The sequence below is a fragment of the Prunus persica genome, chromosome G6, assembly GCF_000346465.2.
Source record: "Prunus persica cultivar Lovell chromosome G6, Prunus_persica_NCBIv2, whole genome shotgun sequence".
NCBI lineage: Eukaryota > Viridiplantae > Streptophyta > Magnoliopsida > Rosales > Rosaceae > Prunus > Prunus persica.
Genome location: NC_034014.1, coordinates 10956084 through 10976770, shown reverse-complemented (window position 1 = coordinate 10976770; position 20687 = coordinate 10956084). Strand labels below are relative to the sequence as shown.

Genomic DNA, 20687 nt, shown 5'->3' with positions numbered 1-20687 from the left:
TCTTGTTTCAATATATTTCTCCTTTCTCATTAGGTTTGGCCATTGTAATCTCTTGACCCATTTTTCCTTGCCACTAGTAGTACTATACTTTTGGACGAGTCTTGTTGGGATTACTATTTCAGAAACGATGTTTTAAGTGTGATGTTTACTTTCGCTACTATTTGTGCCCCGCAAATAGAGTTTGTATTGCACTTTCCACGCCCAATATAGTAAAGGAGTGTCTATTTGCGGGGCACAAATAGTAGCATAAGTAAACATCACATTTGCGGAGGATTATGTGCACGTGACGGAGGCCTCACAAGGAAAGAAATCAAGGAGTTTGATAATAACTCTGAATGTTCCAAAGTAAGGAAGAATCAAGCATGTCATAATATTTCAATCAATGCAATCCTACAGATTTAGGAAGGAAAGAAGTTTTAAAAGAGTTGACCTTTGGCCATTCAATGGCTAGCCCATGGGATGACGAATGCCCTATATTAACCTCACCAAACAAAGGAAAGACACACAACATCAGACAGACAAACCTATTTTTCGTCTCGCACTTTTCTTTTCCTAGACTTAGAATTTTACTTTTCAAGAACTTAGTGTAGCGAGTTCTTCATTTTTCCTGGTCTCGATCGGGCCAGCAAGGCCCACCATCTAGGTCAATTAGGGTTGCAGGGTCCATGACCTCTTATTTTTGATCCGAAAGTTCCTATAGGTCCAAAAAATCTACTAAACAAGTCCGAAAAGGTTGGTCTCGATCGACCGGTTGGATCTAAGCCGATCACATGATCGGACGACAATTGGTTTTCCTAAACCTAGAATCATTGACTTAGAGTATCCAGGACTCCAATTCTTGACTCATAAGTTCCTACACAATCCTAGAGATACAGGGAACAACATAATTGAAATTGGAAGCAATCTAACAGTCAAAACCTATCGAACCCGGCTATCACACAATAGGCACAATATTCGTTTGATAGTCAAACGGTAACTAAATTCAAATCCGATCAGATCGTCATACTCGGAATGACGTGGGAAACATTTTAAGACGGAATAGGCCGCCACATAGTGGCCCATGTGCCGCCAGTCGTTGCGAGCAACGGTGGATGTCTTTTAAGATTTTTCGATGACGGAAAATCTTCAAACCACTGGCCAATACCTATACCAACACTTTCAAACTAACAAAGGGAGCAACTTTTGGTCTTGGACTCTGGCCAAAACTTGGTCAAAAATGGGTGAAAACAGCCAAAACCATCGGCTCAATATGGGTGTTTTGATTAATTTTCAAAACTCCAAAATTGATCCCAACCACATATATAAATAGATAGAGCACAAAGAGTAGATGAAGATTTCTACCTCGATCGATGGAAATGATGACCGGAAAAAGCTTCGAAGCCACCGTTAATTCCCGTCATTCCAGCCCTCAATCCTTGGGTTTTCGAGCTAGAAAATGACATGGGTTAGGTAGAGGACGAAGAGACGATTCTTTTGGTACCAACCACTTTAGAAACGGAAGTCAAAGTGACAGCATCACTAGGAGAGAGAGAGAGAGAGAGAGAGAGAGAGAGAGAGAGAGAGAGAGAAGTGAGAGAGAACGAGCTGTCCGTCCAGCTTTTTATAATTTAACTTTGTTAACCGTCCAGCTTTTTATAATTTAACTTTGTTAAAATTACGGTTGTGTCACTACACTTATGTAGACCATAACTTCTTTATTTCAACTCCGATTTGGGCCCACCACGTGCCTACAAACTCGTGAGCTCGAGCACTACGTAAAGGAACCAAGAAAATTCCCAACATGAGCCATGAGTAAAAAGTCAAATCTAAACTACCTAGGAACCCTAAGGTTAAAGTCGTCCTTTCACTTTACAATTTTGTAAATTCAATTAAATTTCGGAATGGGATGTTACGGTTGATCACTTCTATATTCTATCTCTCAGCTTCATTTTGAGTGCTTACATGGACTTCGGAGATAAATACTTAGAACTATTTTGATTTTGTGAGGTTATTCAATCTTTGGTTTTTGTAGAGAGCAAATCAACTTTGTTTTGGGTGGGCTGAGGGAATTTGTGTGTGGAGGGTAGGTGTTCCATCATAGAGAGAGAGAATGAGGAATGGGAAGAGGAAAGGGGGAATGGAAGAAGGGCCTTTGAAGAGGGAAGGGGGGAAATGGATTTTAAGGTAGGCGGGGGATTGCTTGGAGTCACCGGTGGTGCATTTTGTTCGAAAAAGGAGCTTCACAGAGGATTTACATATTGGAAAGACTAAAATACCCTTGAGAATGGATGAAAAATTGGATGACATTAAGGTGAGATGATAAATCATGAATTTTGAAAAATTCAGGTGACATTTCTCTTAAATTTTTCTTTAAGGTGAAAAATTGAAACTGATGTAGCCACTAAACAATGAGCCATATTGTAGCCTCTAAATAATGGGCCACTAAATTTCAAATTTTTTTCGTCACTGTGGTATAATGGTCAAAGTACAGTGGAATTTAAACAAATAGATGAAAATTAAGAACAATCAGTCAAAGAACTACAAACAAATGAGTTTCATAATTATGTGTATGTTGACAGTCATCAAAGGACTAAAAATTAATGTTTAATTTTACACGAATTTTAATGGAAATGTAATCTTATACAAGTACTAAAATTGAAATTATTGTATGTACACAAATTTGGAATCCAAATTTTGTATGTACATAAATTTGGAATCTCTAGAATTATTGTACATACATAAAAATCACATTATTGAATTATAATTACAAATAATGAATGACAAATATGATCTAAAGTTTTCAATACGGCTTGAGGAAACTTTTGAACCAGTGTGCCGAGAGTTTTGGGTGCCTTTTAAGCCTATCGTTGTAATCCACATAGGTAATACCAAATCGAACACTATATCCCGAACTCCATTCAAAGTTGTCTAGCAACGTCCACGGAAAGAATCCCTTCACTTTGACACCATTGCTAAAAAGAAATTAAATATATTTATGTCAATAATATGAATCAATAACTCAAAATCTAAAGCTAGACCATATATATATTCTAAATGAATTTGTTAATACACTTACTCAATAGAACTTTGAACATAATGAAGGTGGCGATTGTAGTAGTCAATTCTATGGGTATCATTAAGGGCTTCGGCAAGTGATAATTTCGGATCATTGAACTCATCCACACCTACAATATAATACATTTTAAATTTAGAGACTTTGTACTACTTGTGTGTGTTTTACACCAAAAATATGTGAAACATTGATCATGCAATTACTCAAGGCTAGAAATAATTACCATTTTCAGTAATGTAAATGACTGGATTGTGATACTTTTTCTTTGTGTAGAGTAAAAGATCTTGAATTCCTTGTGGATAAACATTTAGCCATTCCGAAGCACCCTACACCCAAATTTGAAGATATTTAGAATTTTAGGAATCACATTTGTAAGTGCAAAATGATTAATGGTCAAAATCATAAAGGCATAATCTAGTAATTTGATGTGTACCTTTGAACCGATGGGGACCCCGTTACGCTCAGCTGTCACAACGTATATGAATATCAGAATCTAATTAGTCTCTATAAACTTAAACTGCATGAATTAAATTCTGAATTTTTACTCACATGAAAGATTAACTCCAGCATCTGTTGTGTAGCTTGCGTATGCAGAGTTATTTTGAGGTGCATCGCTTGCATAGTAACCAGCATAGTAATTTAGTCCAAGAAAATCAAATGAACCAATTAGCAACTTGGATTGTTCTTTCGTGAATTTTGGTAATCGGCTTCCGACAAGAGATCGCATGCTTTGAGGATAGTCACCACTTGTCAATGGTTCAACAAACCTACAAGAATGTAAAAATTTCAAGCATTAACTTGACATTATATTATATATTGCTCTCTAGCAAGGAGTAAATATTATATTCAAAAGTAAATTCAAAATACACTTGCCATCCGAACATAAAATCCAAAGCTCGTAATGCTGCATTTTTATTTTCTTTTTCTTCTGATAGGGGCTCAAACCAATGTGACACCAGTGTTATCCCTATCACTCCATTTTGAGATGCCTGCACAAGAACATATAGTTTGTTTGTTTTAGAGTCACAAAAAAGTGAAGTAGTTTCTCTCTTGTTGCAACTTAGAATCCAATATTATGACAAATAAAATAACTAATGAATTGTACCTGGTATTTATTTTTGTATAATTTTACGGCAGCTGTATGAGCAAGGAGCAGGTGGTGTGTTACCAAATATGGTTCAGTAGATGAATCTCCCCCGGTGCAGTTTAGCTGCTGCCAAGTGGAGCATCGTCCCGGCGCATGAGACCCGATTGCATAACCAAAGTTACTAAAGGTATATGGCTCATTCAGTGTGCTCCAATGCTTTACTCGATCACCAAATTCCTTATAACAAAGTTCTGCGTAATCTTGAAAATGATTGCTGTATATACACATTTCAGAATGTGAATGTCATAATTGTATTTATTAATTAAATTATTAATACGATTCAGAGGACAAATTTCTTCACTTACACAATATGAGGGCTTAAGAAACCACCATATTCGTCTTCTAAAGTTTGGGGAAGGTCCCAATGGAAAAGTGTCACAAATGGCGTTAGACCTATAAATAACATGATCAATAAAAGCGAGTTATAAGTTTGATAAAACGAGTTTTTTTATGAGTGCATGAAGCTGTTATTGTATAAATTATTGACCATGTGAGGTGGGATGACTCACCATTGCGTAAGAGCTCATTGATGAGATTGTTGTAATATTTGATTCCTTCCTTGTTCACTCCTCCACTTAACTTTCCATCTAATAATTAAAACAAAACCAGAAAATAACGAAATAAGTGCACTGATACAATTTAAACTGAACTTTATATGACGATTCGTCACAACCAAATGTGAGGATGTGGAGGAACTTACTTGGTAATAATCTTGACCACGAGATAGAAAATCTATAAGCATCCCACCCCATATTCTTCATAATCCCCACATCTTCCTACAGTGCATAACAAAAAATGATTTCATGAGAAAGTGTTAAACATTATCGGGAGCGTATCTTCAATATCCAGAATTTTCTTCATGCTTCAAAATTTAATATGTGCAATGGTCGTGAACCTTATAGCGGTGATACTGATCAACAGCGATATCTCCATTACTGCTATCATTAATCTTTTCTGCAATAAATCATTGAAAATTTAATTGAATATTTAGAGCATAAGAGTAAAAGTAATACCATTTTGTTATTTTAAGTAATTCATGATTTGATTGGACAGACCTGGATATTTGTGGGTGAAGGTATCCCAAATGCTTGGTCCTCTACCACCTTCGTTTGCAGCACCTTCATACTGAAATACACAAGACACACAATGAAGAAGATGTCAATATTCTTGCAAGGATCGATGCTTGGTCTGAATTTGAAAGAAAACCCTAACCAATCAGAACACGAATTAAATTAAAGCCTATAAGAAGAAAGGACTTACTTGGTAAGATCCAGAACCTACGCCAAATATGAACCCTTCTGGAAAACTGCTCCTATTGAGAGAAGCGGTGTCAAAATGCGTGGGTGGAGCTCTAATATCTGCTTTGCTATTTGTGAATGCAAAGCCAATTAGTAGCAGCACGCCTAAGAGAAAAGATCGTAATTGCATTGCCATAACTTGAGGTTTTTTTTGTTGGTAATAATCTTGATAAGTATAAGTTGGCTCTGGCTGGCATGCTTCATGGCCTTTATATAGAGGAGGAAGTACGTGCTGCAAATGAGAACAAAACACAGATGGGCATTGAATGGGTTTGAGGGGGCAACTACGTAGAATGTCATGGTGCAAAGGGAAATGAAAACTTCCATATTTGAATGAGTTTTTGTCTCCCCCCCAAAACTCAACTGTTATATTCAAACACGTAATATGTATAATGGCGCATGTGTGAGTAGAGCCGCTAAGTCGGATTTAGTCTCTTATAACCAATGGGTCAAACTGTGGAAACAAATTTGACACACAATTGTTCAAATTAACCAATGGGCTTCAGGCACTTCCTTTGGGTTGATTTATTCTTTCACTTCCTTCGGCGTAATTGTACCTACAAAAAGAATATATCGTAATAAGGAATTAGTAGCATCTTTATAAATAAATGAATCTAGTTAGAAAAATATATTCAAAAGTTTGACCATTGTGAAGAATCAAATTTTGTACCCAAATAATTACATGAAATTGTCCTTCATGTCCAGCAATAATCTCATTTAAAAGGTCAAAACGATAGGAAAAAGAAAAAGAGATATTTAGTCATATATCCATTCTTAGCACTAATGATATAGATAAACCTTACACCATTTAATTTCTATAAACAAACCAAAAAAAATCGATGGGCTTGTTTGAAAAAATCCACGACAGTTTTGTAATTTACAGGAAGTTTAAAGCCTTTGTGTTATGTTGTAAATGAGCTTTGTGTGCGTTTCTAAATTCAATTCATATATGGTTTTTTTTTTATATAAAATTTGGGCCCCTATATTGGTATAATAGTGAATCTCCCAAAGAAAAACCCACGAAGGAGCTTAATTATGATGAGAAGAAAAATAACATTAAAATGCACAAAAAGAAACGCATAAACAAAAAGTCATTACATATTTATCTCATGTGAAACGATCTTGAGGTTATTTTGAAAGAGGATGAAAAGAAAGTCGCTATGAGAATTGTGTGGAACAGTGAAGGCATAAGTTTGACAAGAAATATGTGAGGATGAGTTTAGCAATTACGCTAGCCATAGACTTGTCCAAGCAATAGCATATGAAAATTATTATTAGCAATTGTCACAGCCGAGTCATTAAAATATCACTCTGTTTCAAGAAATAAATTATATTCACAGCCGAGTCATTAAAAAAAATGCCTTAAACTCTTCCAATTATGGAATTCTTGGAGTGACACATGCTTGCTCCCATTCGTGTTTACTCCGATCCAAATAAGTAAGCATATCTATTGTCAAACTCATCCTTCATACCAATTCTCATAGCAATTGTCTTTCTGTTTACCTTAAAGATAAATATGCAGAAATGACTTTTTCTTTACCCTTCCTTTCCGTTGGTTTTAATGATATTTTTCTTCTTGTAAGCTTTCCTTGAAGATGTTTCTTTTGCTAGACTTTTTCTTCTCGTAATAGCTGTACATTCCTTTTATAGATGTACATGAAGGCCAATCGTTTTGAATATTTATCCAATAAGTCACTAATTTCTTGTATGATATATCTTCTTTTGGGTACAGTTACGCTGGAAGAGAAACAATAAATCAACAAAAAGTAGCATTATATAATAATTGGGTACAAAGTCTTTAAATTGTTGAAGACCCAACCAATTGTAGATGGCATTCTGATGTAGAATTCAAGTAAAATTAAGCCAACGGGTCTAGCTTGGTTAATAAAGATTTTGATTTGCAGATCAGTGATTTCAGATTCAAATCCATGACATCTTAATAGTGTGTGTGTGTGAAAAACCCCCAATCTTTGTAGTTTAGACCATGCGTCTTGTATTCAAAAAACTTAATAAAATTAAAAAATTTAGTTCGTTAAACAAAAAAGAAATCACATATTATGCACAAAAATTTTGGGTTTACAATGTCAACAAAACAAATGGTCCGTCAAATTCTTTTCAAAATTTGACGCATGTGGTTAATTAGGAATTAGCAGCTACTATTCCATGTTTGACTATTCATTGAAATATGAAACTTTCCCTTTGTACCCTTCTAATTGCATGCACGTATGGTTTACAAAGAAATTTATTTCATCATTGCTTACTATTCTCATGCGCAGCCGTACTTCCTCTATATAAAGGCCATGCAACATGCCGGCCAGAGAATATTTGGTGACACATCACCTACTTCTTGTTCATGCAGTTGTTGTAAAATTTCACAAAAATGAATATCTATATGAGTAAGTAGTACTAATTAAGATACAATAGGGTGGGGTGTGTTTTACCATTTTGTGGCTCTAAATAACCTAAACTTGATATTATTGTGCAAGCATCTCAAAGAGGAGTTATAGGGTTAACATTGGTGTCACACTGGTTCGTGTCCCTTTCAGAAGTAATACAAAATAAAAATGCTGTGATTCAATCTTTGGATTTCATGTTTGGATGGTAAGTTTATTAAGAAGTTACTTATGAATTTAATATTTACCAGTTATTGGAGAGTAATACACCAGATAATACCAAGTTAATGCTTGAAATGTTCGTGTTTTTTAAGGTTTGCGGAGCCATTGATCAGTGGCGACTATCCGCAAAGCATGCGATCACTTGTTGGAAGAAAATTATCAAAATTCACTAAAGAACAATCTAGGTCGCTAATTGGTTTATTTGACTTTCTTGGACTAAATTACTATGCTGGTTACTATGCTAGTGATTCACCTCAAAATAACTCTGTATACGCAATCTACAAAACAGATGTTGGCGTTCTTCTTTCATGTGAGTACAAATTGAGAACTTAATTCAAGAAATTTAAGTTCCATAGACACTACAAAATAGAATGCCTTTAGTGAGGGTGGTTTGTGGTCGAAAAAGGCCTTCTGCTGTCGAAAATACCCTTTTTCGACTGCAATTTGCCATTGATAGTCGTCGGAAAAAACGCCCGTTGGAAATACTTTTTTTCCAACCAGTCCATCGGAAATAATTTATTTCCAACGCCCATGTTTCGTCGATATTGCTTATATTTCTGTCGGAAATGGATTTTCAAAACAACTATACAAATTCATTTCCAACCATCAATATGGTCGCAAATACGAATGTGCTATATTTTCAACCAATGACTATTGGTCGAAAATAGTATTTCCGACCCTAGATTACTATTTGTGATAAATATAATTTGTCGGAATTGTGCAGTTCCGACATGGAAGTGTGTCGAAAAAAATATTTTTCCGACTACATTTATAGCGACTATCATGAGTAAAAAGCCGTCGGAATATACAAATATTTTGCAAAAGAAATATAAAAAATATTTCCAATGAGAAATTGTTGTGCAAAAAATAATATATATTATCATTAATAAAAGATCAATGTAACAATTTCCAAAAGAAACTCATTACAATCCAAAGATATATCCTATATCACTAGTCCTCAAAGCCCACTTCCGACCGAATGAGGTGTTTTCAGGTCTTCATGTGACTTGTATGTAAATACGGCTTCCTTGAAATGCAAAACCTTATCCCTTGATTCAAGCACACCTACATACAAATAGTTATGCAAAACCTTATCCCATGTGACCTAGGATTTCTAGAGCTTGTGATTGATTTCTTTCTAAAAATCATATTTGCTTAATGGATTGCATGGTCAGATGATGACCCTCAGTTTTTCCCAAATGGTGGGTTTCCAGGTGACCAAAATATGGGGTTGATTTTGTATGTGATTGTTTGTGGCTGTTTGTTCTTTGAATGCATGCCCAGCATATGACAAATTGAGAAGACTCGTATTTTAAATGGATAAAAGAATATATTTATCTTTTGGATAAACTTGGACGATATTATCTTTTTAAGATATTTATCTTTTGAATAAACTTAGATGATCTAATGTTTTTAAGATATTTATCTTTTGGATAAACCGGGATGTTCTTATCCTTTTCGATGATTTGACGGATTGAAGTGGATATAATTGAGCTTCAGGCACTTCCTTCCGCGTAATTGTGCCTACAAAAAGGATATATCGTAATAAGGAATTAGTTGCATATTTATAAATAAATGAATCTGATTAGAAAAATATATTCAAAAGTTTGACCATTGTCAAGAATCAAATTTTTCAAAACTTTCAAATTTTGTACCCAAATAATTACATGAAATTGTCCTTCATGCCCAGCAATAATCTCATTTAAAAGGTCAAAACGATAGGAAAAAGACCAAGAGATACTAAGTCATATACTCATTCTTAGCACTAATGATATAGATAAACTTACACCATTTAATTTCTATAAACAAACCAAAAAAAAAAAAAAAACTCAAAAAATGGCAGCTGGCCCTATTGAATTTAATTTTGATTATTAAATTACTTTGCTGTCCTATTCAGTGTTTTGGGTTTATGAGGTTTTGAGCTTGGGCTTGTTTTAAAAAATCAATAACAGTTTTGTAATTTACAAGAAGTTAAAAACCTCTTTGATATGTTATAAATGAGCTTTGAGTGTGTTTCTAAAGTCCATTTTTTACAGAGTTTTTTTTTATAAAAATGTGGGCTCCTGTATTGGTATAATAGTGAATCTCCCAGAGAAAAACCCCACGAAAGAGCTTATGATGGGAAGAAAAATAACATTAAAATGCACAAGAAGAAAAGTTTAAACAAAAAGTCATTACTACATATTTATCTCATGTGAAACGATTTTGAGGTTATTTTGAAAGAGGATGAAAAGAAAGTTGCTATTTGAATTGTGTGGAACAGTAAAGGCATAAGTTTGACAAGAAATATGTGAGGATGAGTTTAGCAATTACGCTAGCCATAGACTTGTCCAAGCAATAGCATATGAAAATTATCATTAATTCCCCACGTTCTTCTTTGCTCTTCAAAATATCACTCTGTTTCAAGAAATAAATTATATTCACAGCCGAGTCAATAAAAAAAATACCTTTAACGAAAGCTTATTATGGGAAGAATTAAATGGTTAATCGTTTTATTAGTCCTCAAATTTAGACCCAATTTGCATTTGAGTAGCTTAATTTACAAAATGGTTTCCGTGGTCTTTTAACTTTAGTTTCGTTAGAACAAATGGTCTACCGTCAATTTTATCAACTTTTCTATTAAGTGCAGGGATAAAATGGTATACATTTCTTGAGGATGTTTTCTTCTGCTAGACTTTTTCTTCTCGTAATAGCTGTACATTCCTTTTATAGAATACTGTACATGAAGGCAAATCGTTTTGAACAAGCTACAGTGTCAATAAAACAAATGGTCCGTCAAATTCTTTTCAAAATTTGACGCATGTGGTTAATTAGGAGACTCGAACAGAATTAGCGGCTACTATTCCATGTTTGACTATTCATTCAAATATGAAACTTTCCCTTTGCACCCTTCTAATTGCATGCACGTGTGTTTTGCAAAGAAATTTATGTCGTCATTGCTTCCTATTCTCATGCGCAGCACGTACTTCCTCTATATAAAGGCCATGCAACATGCCACCCAGCCAGAGCAAACTTATACTGATCAAGATTAACAACAGCAGAAAAACATCTCAATGCTGATATGTGTTATTTATGTTATGATTGACTAGTCAATGTGTACATCTACTCATTATGGTCTCCATTGTTGACCTCCAGATCGAGGTGACTGCTGCGAGTCCACAGAGAAGGGAAAGTGGCGACTTTCGGTGTCGTTGTGAACGGATGTGAGTTGTGATATTGGTTTGGTAGTGTATGTGTATTATGAAATCGTTCAGCCCCTTTTCACCACAGAGAGATAAAAGCTTAAATTTTCAGTTTGAAGGAGTTATGATATGTTGAAATTCATAGTTTGTGATATTATCTGCAGTGGGATCTGTCTGGTGAACTTGAATTTTGTTTAAAATTGACTGAATGCGTGTATAATGTAGTGCAATGTGTTTGATAATGGTGAAAATAACAGCACACTGAAAAATCATATGTTAACTTTGTCTGGCCTAAAAATTTGTAAATACGGCTAGTGTTAGGCTCAATTTAGATGCTAATGTGGGGAATTTATTGGCATTCTGGGTTTGTTTTGGTAATAAGAAGTATAGTTTGTGTATTTTGGTTTCGAATTTGGTAATTGAGCTTGTACTACATTATACGTTTTCTATCACAACCTGATCCTTTTGTTGAAGGTGTTTACATTTGTGCAAAAGCCTTGGAGGGTTAGAGGGTTCATATTTCTGCCATTGTATGTGTATGTTAGTTTGTTAATAACTTGGAACCCACATATATGTACAAAATCAGAGAAAAAACAAAAAGGAATAAAAGTTACTTGTTGAAGCAGCTACAATTTGAGTTTGAAGATTTGAGGATTTAGAAGATGATATGTGTAGTGGAATGACTGTGGTGCATGTTTTTATTCATCTATTTTTTATTTTTTAGTGTTATGAATCGGTGTAGTAATTATTTATGTTATTTGCAGAAATGGATACAGTTGGAATTTTGGTATGCTACAATGGAAGTTGGGTTAAGAAGGATAACATTGAGAGTTATGAAGGTGGGGAGGCTAAAGGCATAATAGTGTCACGGAACGTAACGTTTTCCGAACTTGTTGAACGCATTTATAAGATCATAGATGCAGAGCCCACGAAATATAGTGTCACATTGAAGTATTCAGTTCCTGTATCCGCATCTGTCAGTAAGCACATAATGGTTGAAGACAATGATGATGTTCAGTATTTTCTCAAGTACAACACAGATGTTATGGCCTCTAAAGTAACCCCTTTAGTAGCAAGCTTGAAAAATATCGAAGGTCATGGTATTGAAGGGTGCAATGGCATTGTAAGCGTTGAGAGTAGCAATGCTCCTGCTACCTTTGTTGTGGAACGAAGAAATGTGGTAATTTCGCACAATGAACCTGAAAATGGTGGGAATGGTTTTAATTGGAGTGATTGGGTTGAAGAAGTTCATTTTGAAAGCGGTGAAAACATAGTTGCTGATTTGTATCAACCTAGCAATGAAGAGGAACCGTACTCTGCACCAATTGTGCATCCTCCTGAGGACAGCAATGCAGAACCCTCCACTGTGCAGTGTAGACAGGCGCAATCTGAACCTCCCCGGCAATCAAGTTCGAGTGAAATGCATACAATTTGGGTTGATTCGAAGCATGGTGAGAGTGTGGAATATATTGGTTATGGTGGAGGCCTTTCGTGCATAAATTGGGAAGCAAATTTGAAGGTTGGCCGAGTTTATCCAAATAAGATTGCCCTTTTAAAAACCATCAGTTTAGCAGCAATTAGAGGCCACTTTCGGTTCAGAACAGTCCAATCTGGGAAGCGTCGATTTTGTGTTCGCTGTTGGCAGGTGCCTTGCCCTTGGAAACTTCGGGCATATAAAGTTGGATTACATGAGTTTAAGGTTGTTAAATACGATCCACTTCATGAATGTGATCTGAGGTTTGTAAGTAGTCACCATCCTCAAGCTACGGCCGAATTGGTGTCTGACTGTGTTAAATGGAGATTTCAGGATTCGCGCAGCATTTATACTGCAGCTGATATAAAGACAGATGTGAAAAAAAAATTTGGTGTCAGCATAAGCTACTCTACAGCTTGGAGAAGCCGAGAGTTAGCTTTCAAAACAATGAGAGGGTCTGCAGAAGAGTCGTATTCCCTTCTCCCTTCCTATTGTTATGAATTAGAGCGTACAAATCCGGGAACTTTGACATACATTCAGACTGATGCAGCCGACCACTTCTTATATTTTTTTATGTCAATTGGTGCATGCATACGAGGATTTAAGTCGTCAATGCGGCCCGTGATTGCTGTTGATGCTACCCATTTGAAGTGCAAGTATAAAGGTGTTTTGTTTGTTGCGACAGCATTTGACGGAAATCACAACATATATCCTGTTGCCTTTGGGATTGGAGATTTGGAGACGGATGCAGCATGGGAGTGGTTTTTGAGAAAATTACATTGTGCAATTGGTGATTGCTCGAATCTTGTTGTCATATCTGATCGCAATGTTAGCATACAACATGGGTTGCGTAGAGTTTTTCCTGGGGCAAGCCATGGTATTTGCTTTTATCACTTGAAGGGCAATATGAAAGCCTCATTTCACTTGAAGCAATGGGATCCGATATTGGGGTATTTTGTAAGGGTAGCGAAGTCTTATCGTCTAGCGGAGTTCAATCGTCACTTCTCGATGATAAACAATGAGCGAGTGAGAACTTATCTACTACGTGCAGGCGTTCAGAAGTGGTCTCGGGCCCACTGTGATGGACGACGCTATAATGTGATGACAACGAATATTGTGGAGTCCATTAATTCAGTTCTTCGTTTTGCAAGGATGCTTCCGGTCCTACACTTGATCAATGAAATCACAAATTTACTTCTCACGTGATTTAGTCAACGTCGAGATTTAGCAATGAAATGTCATTCTACATTGTGCCCTGATTTGGGTGAACAGAAGTTAAGGAAGAGGTTAGAAGCTGCGTCAAGGATGAATGTGGTCAAAATCAATGATGTCGAGTATAATGTTCTGGATGGTGATTTGAACGGTCTGGTGCACTTGGCAAACCGTAGTTGTACGTGCAAGAAGTTTGACTTGGAGCAACTCTCGTGCAAGCATGCTATTGCGGTATGTTGACACTTGAATTTGAACCCCTACTCCTTTGCCTCTTCTTATTATACACGAGCTACATGGGCAGCTGCATATGCTGAATCTATTTATCTTGTACCACCTAAAGGCACATGGGTTATTCCCGAACATTTGAACAATGTCAAAATCCTTCCTCCTGTTTGTAAGGTATGCCGGTCCGTCGCAAATGCAAGAGTACCTTCCAAGGAGAGGACTCCCGGCAAAAAAAATGCTCAAGGTGTGGTGTGAAGGGCCACTACCGAAATACATGCAAACAATCTGTCCCTCTCAAGAACTGAAGTGTCTATTTGCGCATATTGTATAGTTGTTCAGTTTGTACCTCAGTTGTCATCAACTGTGAAGTTCATGAATAGGTTCGGTGATGCTGCAGGGATGGAAGTCCGTCAATTAAACGGTCATGTGAAGCATATGGAACAAGGTAACAAGTTCCTTGCAATGAGAGCCTATTATTAGTATAAATTTGTGAACTTACACTTCCACTTGTGAAAAGAAAACCAGCTGTTATTTAACAGTGTTCCACTGGCCAATGTGTCTTACACATTAGCATTTCTATTCGTTTGTGATGTACCTTTTATTTATTTTAATTTAAATTGTATTCGATTTGGTGTTGTGAACTGTGATTGTAGTCACGTTGGCATCACTTGGTTTCCTTTCCTACACAACGTTTTGTCCTGTCTTTATATTCACCGTATTGGTATTGTATTGTGACTTTGTTGCGCCGTATTGGTATTGTATTGTACCTTCGTTGCCCTCGTATTGGTATTGTATTGTACCTTTGTTGCACTGCTATTGGTAGTGTAATTAAAAAGGTTTGTGTCCAAAATGAAATGGCCTAGAAGGCTAACTAAAATGTAATCTCGTACGTAAAACTCCTTCAAATGCAAATGTTACACAATTACTGGGAGCATCATTGTACTTCATGATTTCTCATTGTTCTGATTGCCATAGACCAAACTATATATAGTTTTTGGGAAACTATCCATGCAGCTACACATGGTGAACACATCACTACTATCGTGATATGGACTTTTCAAATACTTAATTATTCACTCCATTTCTTGTTATTGCTTATTTAATTCCAATGTTCATTATAAGTACTGAAATGACTAACTACTGAACTTAAATCAGTACTGAATATTACCACCTATCCCTTCAAATTGTTACTTCATTAATTAAATGTCTATAATCCTTTTTTTTTGGGGCATTTATTATTATTGCTTTCATAACTTTATTTGTCTTGTTAGTAAAAAATTTCATGTTTTTACAGTGTCCGTGGTTTGTATCCAATTGCCTTAAGGTATCGATATATGTCCCATATTTCCATGGATATTCCGCGCGTCATAACCATCGATCTGTCCGAAACCCTCCATATATACGACCGTTGCTAGAGTCACTGTTTATCATTACTCAGATGTAGAGGCTATTATATGAGGTGTATATCCACAAAGCAGCAATAAAACCATACTATAAGCACAATACGATTGCAATATGAGTCAATAATTATACAATACAAACACAATATACATGCTCAATGCTTCTAATATGAAGCCAATAAACGTTTAATAAGCACACCTCCACGTTACAACACTTCAAATTTATACAAACTAAGTAATTTCCCACTCAACGGTGAGAATAAGAGGAAGGCGTAAACAAGGCACCACATTCATACAAAAGCCACCAAAGACATACAAAATGATTCCACCTGTACTTACCCTGACCCAGCTACAGAAACCCTTCCACAAAATCACCAAGTTTACAGGTCCATGAATAGATCCAATTCTTTGGTCTTCTTCCTCGCTGCATGCACAAGGCTATGATCAGCCATTCCTTGGCCACCCTTATTCAGCACCTGCCAGACACCACCAACATCTATTTCGCTCCAATTGTAGTCAGGTGACACGACAGAAGCATAATCCCGGAACATCTCGAACCCATTGTTAAAACATTCAACCAGTTCATGGTTAAATTCTTCAGATTCAGTGAATTTTTGGACAGCATCTTTCTTTGTTTCTTCCAATTGTAACGTCAACGAGGCTAACTTCGCGCTTCGACTTTGGGCTTTCATTGTTTGCTTAACTTCTCTAGCAAATGCTTTGTTCAGCTTGTTCGTCAAGTTGCCCATCACCTGGTCATGAATATCGCATTTGGTTTCCCACCAATCCGTTGCCGTACACAAATATTGGAGGTGATGCTTCACTTCAGCTATTTTCTTTAGCGGATCAATGTTGTCAGCCTCACTTCCTGATGACGTGTGATCGTTATTTGGAGTTCCAGGTGGAGATGGGAAAGGGACATGCCATGGGTGGTCTCCTGGGTAACTAACAACCTCGTTTGGAGGGATTACGTCTGACATCTTCAACTTCAAATGGGGATAATGCACACATGCACCCTGAAAAACAGTTAACGTTAGGTTGAATCTGGAGCATCGTTTTCGTTACCAACAATAGGGTGAGCTTTAGTACAGCTATATCGTGTCTAATATATATGGAATTGAATGAGTAGGTTAGACCCTCTTATATAGAGGAAGTTGTGTGTTTTATATTGTTTTCAATGACTACATTACAAAATCAGTCTTCAGTCATTACTCCTCTCTGTCACTGACAGCATTGTAATATGCCCATTACAGTCAGACCAAATACGAATATACACACCTGTCAACGTTGGAATACTCAGCCGTACCAATATACACACCTGAACAACAGTGACTACACAAATTACACACAATCTTCATCACAATTCTATACTATATTAATATTGAAGGTGCTGCCATATGAATAATAGCTTAGTAGCAAGTTCCCCATTAACTCATTTTACCAACTGTACAGACTTGTTCATAAATGACAAAGTATCCCCTACAAATGACGACAATAGGCAAGTCCATCTAAAAATAAATTAATACCACCAAATCAGTCATATACAGTCCCGACCAAAATGTTAAGGCGAATAAAACTTCAGGTGGGATGAATACACCTACAAATATTTGCAAATGGAAAAAAGTCAGAGTTAGGAATTCACCGTTATATACAAAAATGGAACTCATATGAAGGAATTTAGAAGACAGCAAAAAGGAAATTGGAAACACAAATAGTTTCATGGTCCATTTTTGTAATTGGCCCATTCATTGTCAAATTACTGTACTCATATATTTGGGACAATTTGTAGTTTTGGTACAGGACGAAAATTGGGGAAAGAGGACAAAAGGAATCAATTGCAAATTCAACAAGGGTCCCATACAACAACCACCAACCAATGGTAAATGATAGTTATATACAGCTGTTATCATGCAAAGCCCAAGTCAAACGTGTTGCCCAACAACTCCCGCCAATAACTCCCGCCTAAAATTGGACCCAACAACTGCCGCCAATAACTCCCGCCTCTTCATCACAGTCATTTACTCCTGGTCATTAATACCTCCCACTATTTAATTGTAACCCAGCTGCATCCACCCAACATTTCCATCACACTTACTGCAACCAAACCCCCCTGCCTGCGCAGCTATTTCACCTACATCACAATGAATGGCAGTTTGGGCAAACTAATGGCCACACCAACCCACAGTAAATACCCAACACTCATGGACCCCAACCCCACACCAAACCCAACCCTTGCCATTACTGAAGGAGGGGACACTGAAACACCTGCCAAAGCACCAACAGAAGACACTGAAGACTGGGTCCATGGACTGCAGCAATGTCGAGCCAATACCATGTTCTGAAAAAATCTCCATGCAGACATAGTTAGCAAAATTAAAGAGGGCCAAGCTAGGTGGGGTGTCATAAAAAAACGCACAATTCGGGCGCGTTATCAAGCCCGGATGCATCTCCTACATATGAAGGCTGTCAGAGCTAGAATTGAAAATGCCCATGCCGGTGCAGTTATTGCATTCAAAGAATCAGACGAAATGGCTCAGCTGAAGCAACAACAACTGGAATCCGGCTTCGAACTATTTAGGAAGTTTGCACAAATTGTGGATGCAGAAGGAAAGTGGGACATCACTGTGGGAGGGGTCATAAACTTAATGGGTCGCGGTCGCCGCATTTGGCGGGTATGCAACTCGAAATTCGGCCACAGCCAGAGGGTTTGCCTTGTAATATTACCATGGCTACTATTGGGGACAAACCCAGTACAGTGGAATTTTTGACGTGCCCTCTTTTTGTAATATATACGTATGAGGTGCCCTTTTTATTTATTTCGTTTGTTTTCTGTAAGTTTGAGGGGGCCTCGTTCGTACATATGTATAATGTAAGCTGCAGGTGCCGTCTTTGTTAAGATTGTATTATGTAAGTTTGAGGTCACCTCTTTGTAAATTTTGTCTTCAGTAAGTTTCACCTGGCTTGTTATTTTATTTTGTATGCTGCCAGGTTGAGGTGGCCTTCGTATTATATGTACGTTTCAGGTGCCTTTCTTTTGTGTTGTATGCATGAGGTTTGATAACTGCAGTTGATGTAGTTTGGCTGCATTCATTTCATATTCGATATAACGTAATTACCTTCCGTATAGTTCAGATTTGTAGACTTGTTAAATGACAGTGCAAAACCAATACGTAAGACAGTATAAAAACATTTATAATAGCTGTACCAATTGCAAATCATGCAGAGGTTACATTGGAATGCCAATATAACACCAATATCGGGCATTATAAAACCAATACAAATCAATATCGATACAATAAAGGTGCAATACGATACCAATATAGTGCCACTGTCCTATCAATACGTCAATCATACACCAATATACAGACAACGAAGAATGGCATCTACTGTATATGCAAGTGTATACCATGCCGTATCTGTCATAAACCAAGGCTATGAATAACATTAGGCCCAATATATACTTACTGTAGGCAATGGTAAAACACCCCATTAAGTCCAGGTTTCATGTTTGTGCACTCACACCATGTAACTGAAACATTGTGCACATGCAAGTGTAACCCTTTGAATTTGGGATGACCCTCTTCAGCACCCTAAATATTGCACAACGTGAACAACAATTCATACCTTCCAAAACAAGAAGATGAGTAGGAGGAGCCTCCGTACCGGTGAGGGTGAGTCAGTGACGTCTCGGTTGCCCGGTCAAGAGGCGACTTCAAGATCTCGCTGGGAAATGGAAGCCGCAAGTTCAGTGTGTTCACGGCTGTGCTACTGTGGGAACTGTTGTCAAAACGCATACATCATGGACGGTTGCTCATCCTGGAAGGAGGTTTCAAGTATGTGTAAGGTAAGTTTATTTCTGTGTAAGTTTGAGCTGACATTTGGGAATTGTCTGTATTCCAAATCTGATGCTGGCTGTCTTTGTTTGAAAATATTGATTCCGTTTCTGCAGAGGAATGGATGTACATTTTGGGAATGGGCTGACCCAGAGATGTGTGACAGATCGAAGCACATCATTCCAGGCTTGCTTAGGAAAATAAACCGCTTGGAAGAAGAACAAAACGCTGGAAAAGGGAAGATGAAAAACCCATGGTTTTGGGTCTCTGTTTTCTTGGTTGGAATGGTCATTTATTTGTTGTTTTCCAAATGTAATAGAACTCCTGGTCATCTACAGTTGGTTAGGTTATGGATGTAATGGAACAGGTTTGATTTATTATAAATCAGTGATGGCAGACATGGTCGTTTTCTATTTCATATTGGGTTGAAAAGGCAAACACAAAAGGCATAGCCAATAACCCCAGGCTCAGGTATTTTGGTATCACCTCTTATGCAGCCTCAATCGTCAGACCAATTATTCCACGTAAAATATGAGAAAGAACTAAATATTTGACGGTGAGGGACCTCCCAAAACTACAACTCAATGACGTCAAATTTGAGCTTCTAATTGGCCCAGCCGAGCGTTAATGAAAATGTTTGTGCTAACCAACCCCGACATTTCCGCGCGGATCGGATTTAAAAAATGCATATACAAAACAATGTATTCAACCTAACTAAACTAAACTAAACAGTCGACAATGCACTGTCGTCTCATGTTTACAGGTCCATGACATAGCCACCCAATATATACTTTCAACTGTCACGAAAATAAACACCCTAATATATTGCCAAATGAGAGTCGAATATTTCGCTATAGTGGCGATAAAATAATGAAAAAAGGCTACAATGTGGGTGGCCCCAAAAAATTGCATTTCGCTGCAACTTGTGCCAAATGATGGATTTACAATCTCTGTTAAGCACAGAATGTCAACAATTAGTTGTAACAAAGGAAAGTGAATACAGCCCTTCTACCATGGAAGACAAGTACAGTTGAATTCCGTTACATAAATGAACACCCTGCAACAAACTACAAAATCACCCGACTTTATCGCGTGGTGAGCAAAATGTCAAAAATTGTGCCATGTTACGCAAAAACTCATATTCAGTTTCAATATTCACAATACGACAAAACAGCCTGCAACTTCTTTCACATACGTGTACAGAATCTGAGATGTCAATATGGGTATGAAGCTCGAAGGACCACCTGCA

At 37.0% G+C, this 20687-nt stretch overlaps 2 protein-coding genes across 2 annotated transcripts; one reads left to right on the top strand and one right to left on the bottom strand.

Moving 5' to 3' along the window:
* On the bottom strand, positions 2562–5767 carry LOC18773884 (beta-glucosidase 12). The gene is made up of 13 exons (XM_020566685.1): positions 5460–5767; positions 5255–5324; positions 5095–5153; positions 4900–4975; positions 4709–4786; positions 4505–4592; positions 4158–4413; positions 3926–4041; positions 3602–3819; positions 3486–3517; positions 3276–3378; positions 3056–3164; positions 2562–2951 (listed from the first exon to the last, which is right to left on the bottom strand). The coding sequence occupies exons 1-13, from the start codon at positions 5631–5633 to the stop codon at positions 2780–2782; spliced, it is 1551 nt and encodes a 516-aa protein (XP_020422274.1). The 5' UTR covers positions 5634–5767; the 3' UTR covers positions 2562–2779.
* Positions 12061–14685, top strand: LOC109949608. Its single transcript, XM_020565682.1, has 4 exons — positions 12061–13929; positions 14041–14211; positions 14380–14449; positions 14537–14685. Exons 1-4 carry the CDS (start codon positions 12061–12063, stop codon positions 14683–14685), a joined length of 2259 nt encoding a protein of 752 aa, XP_020421271.1.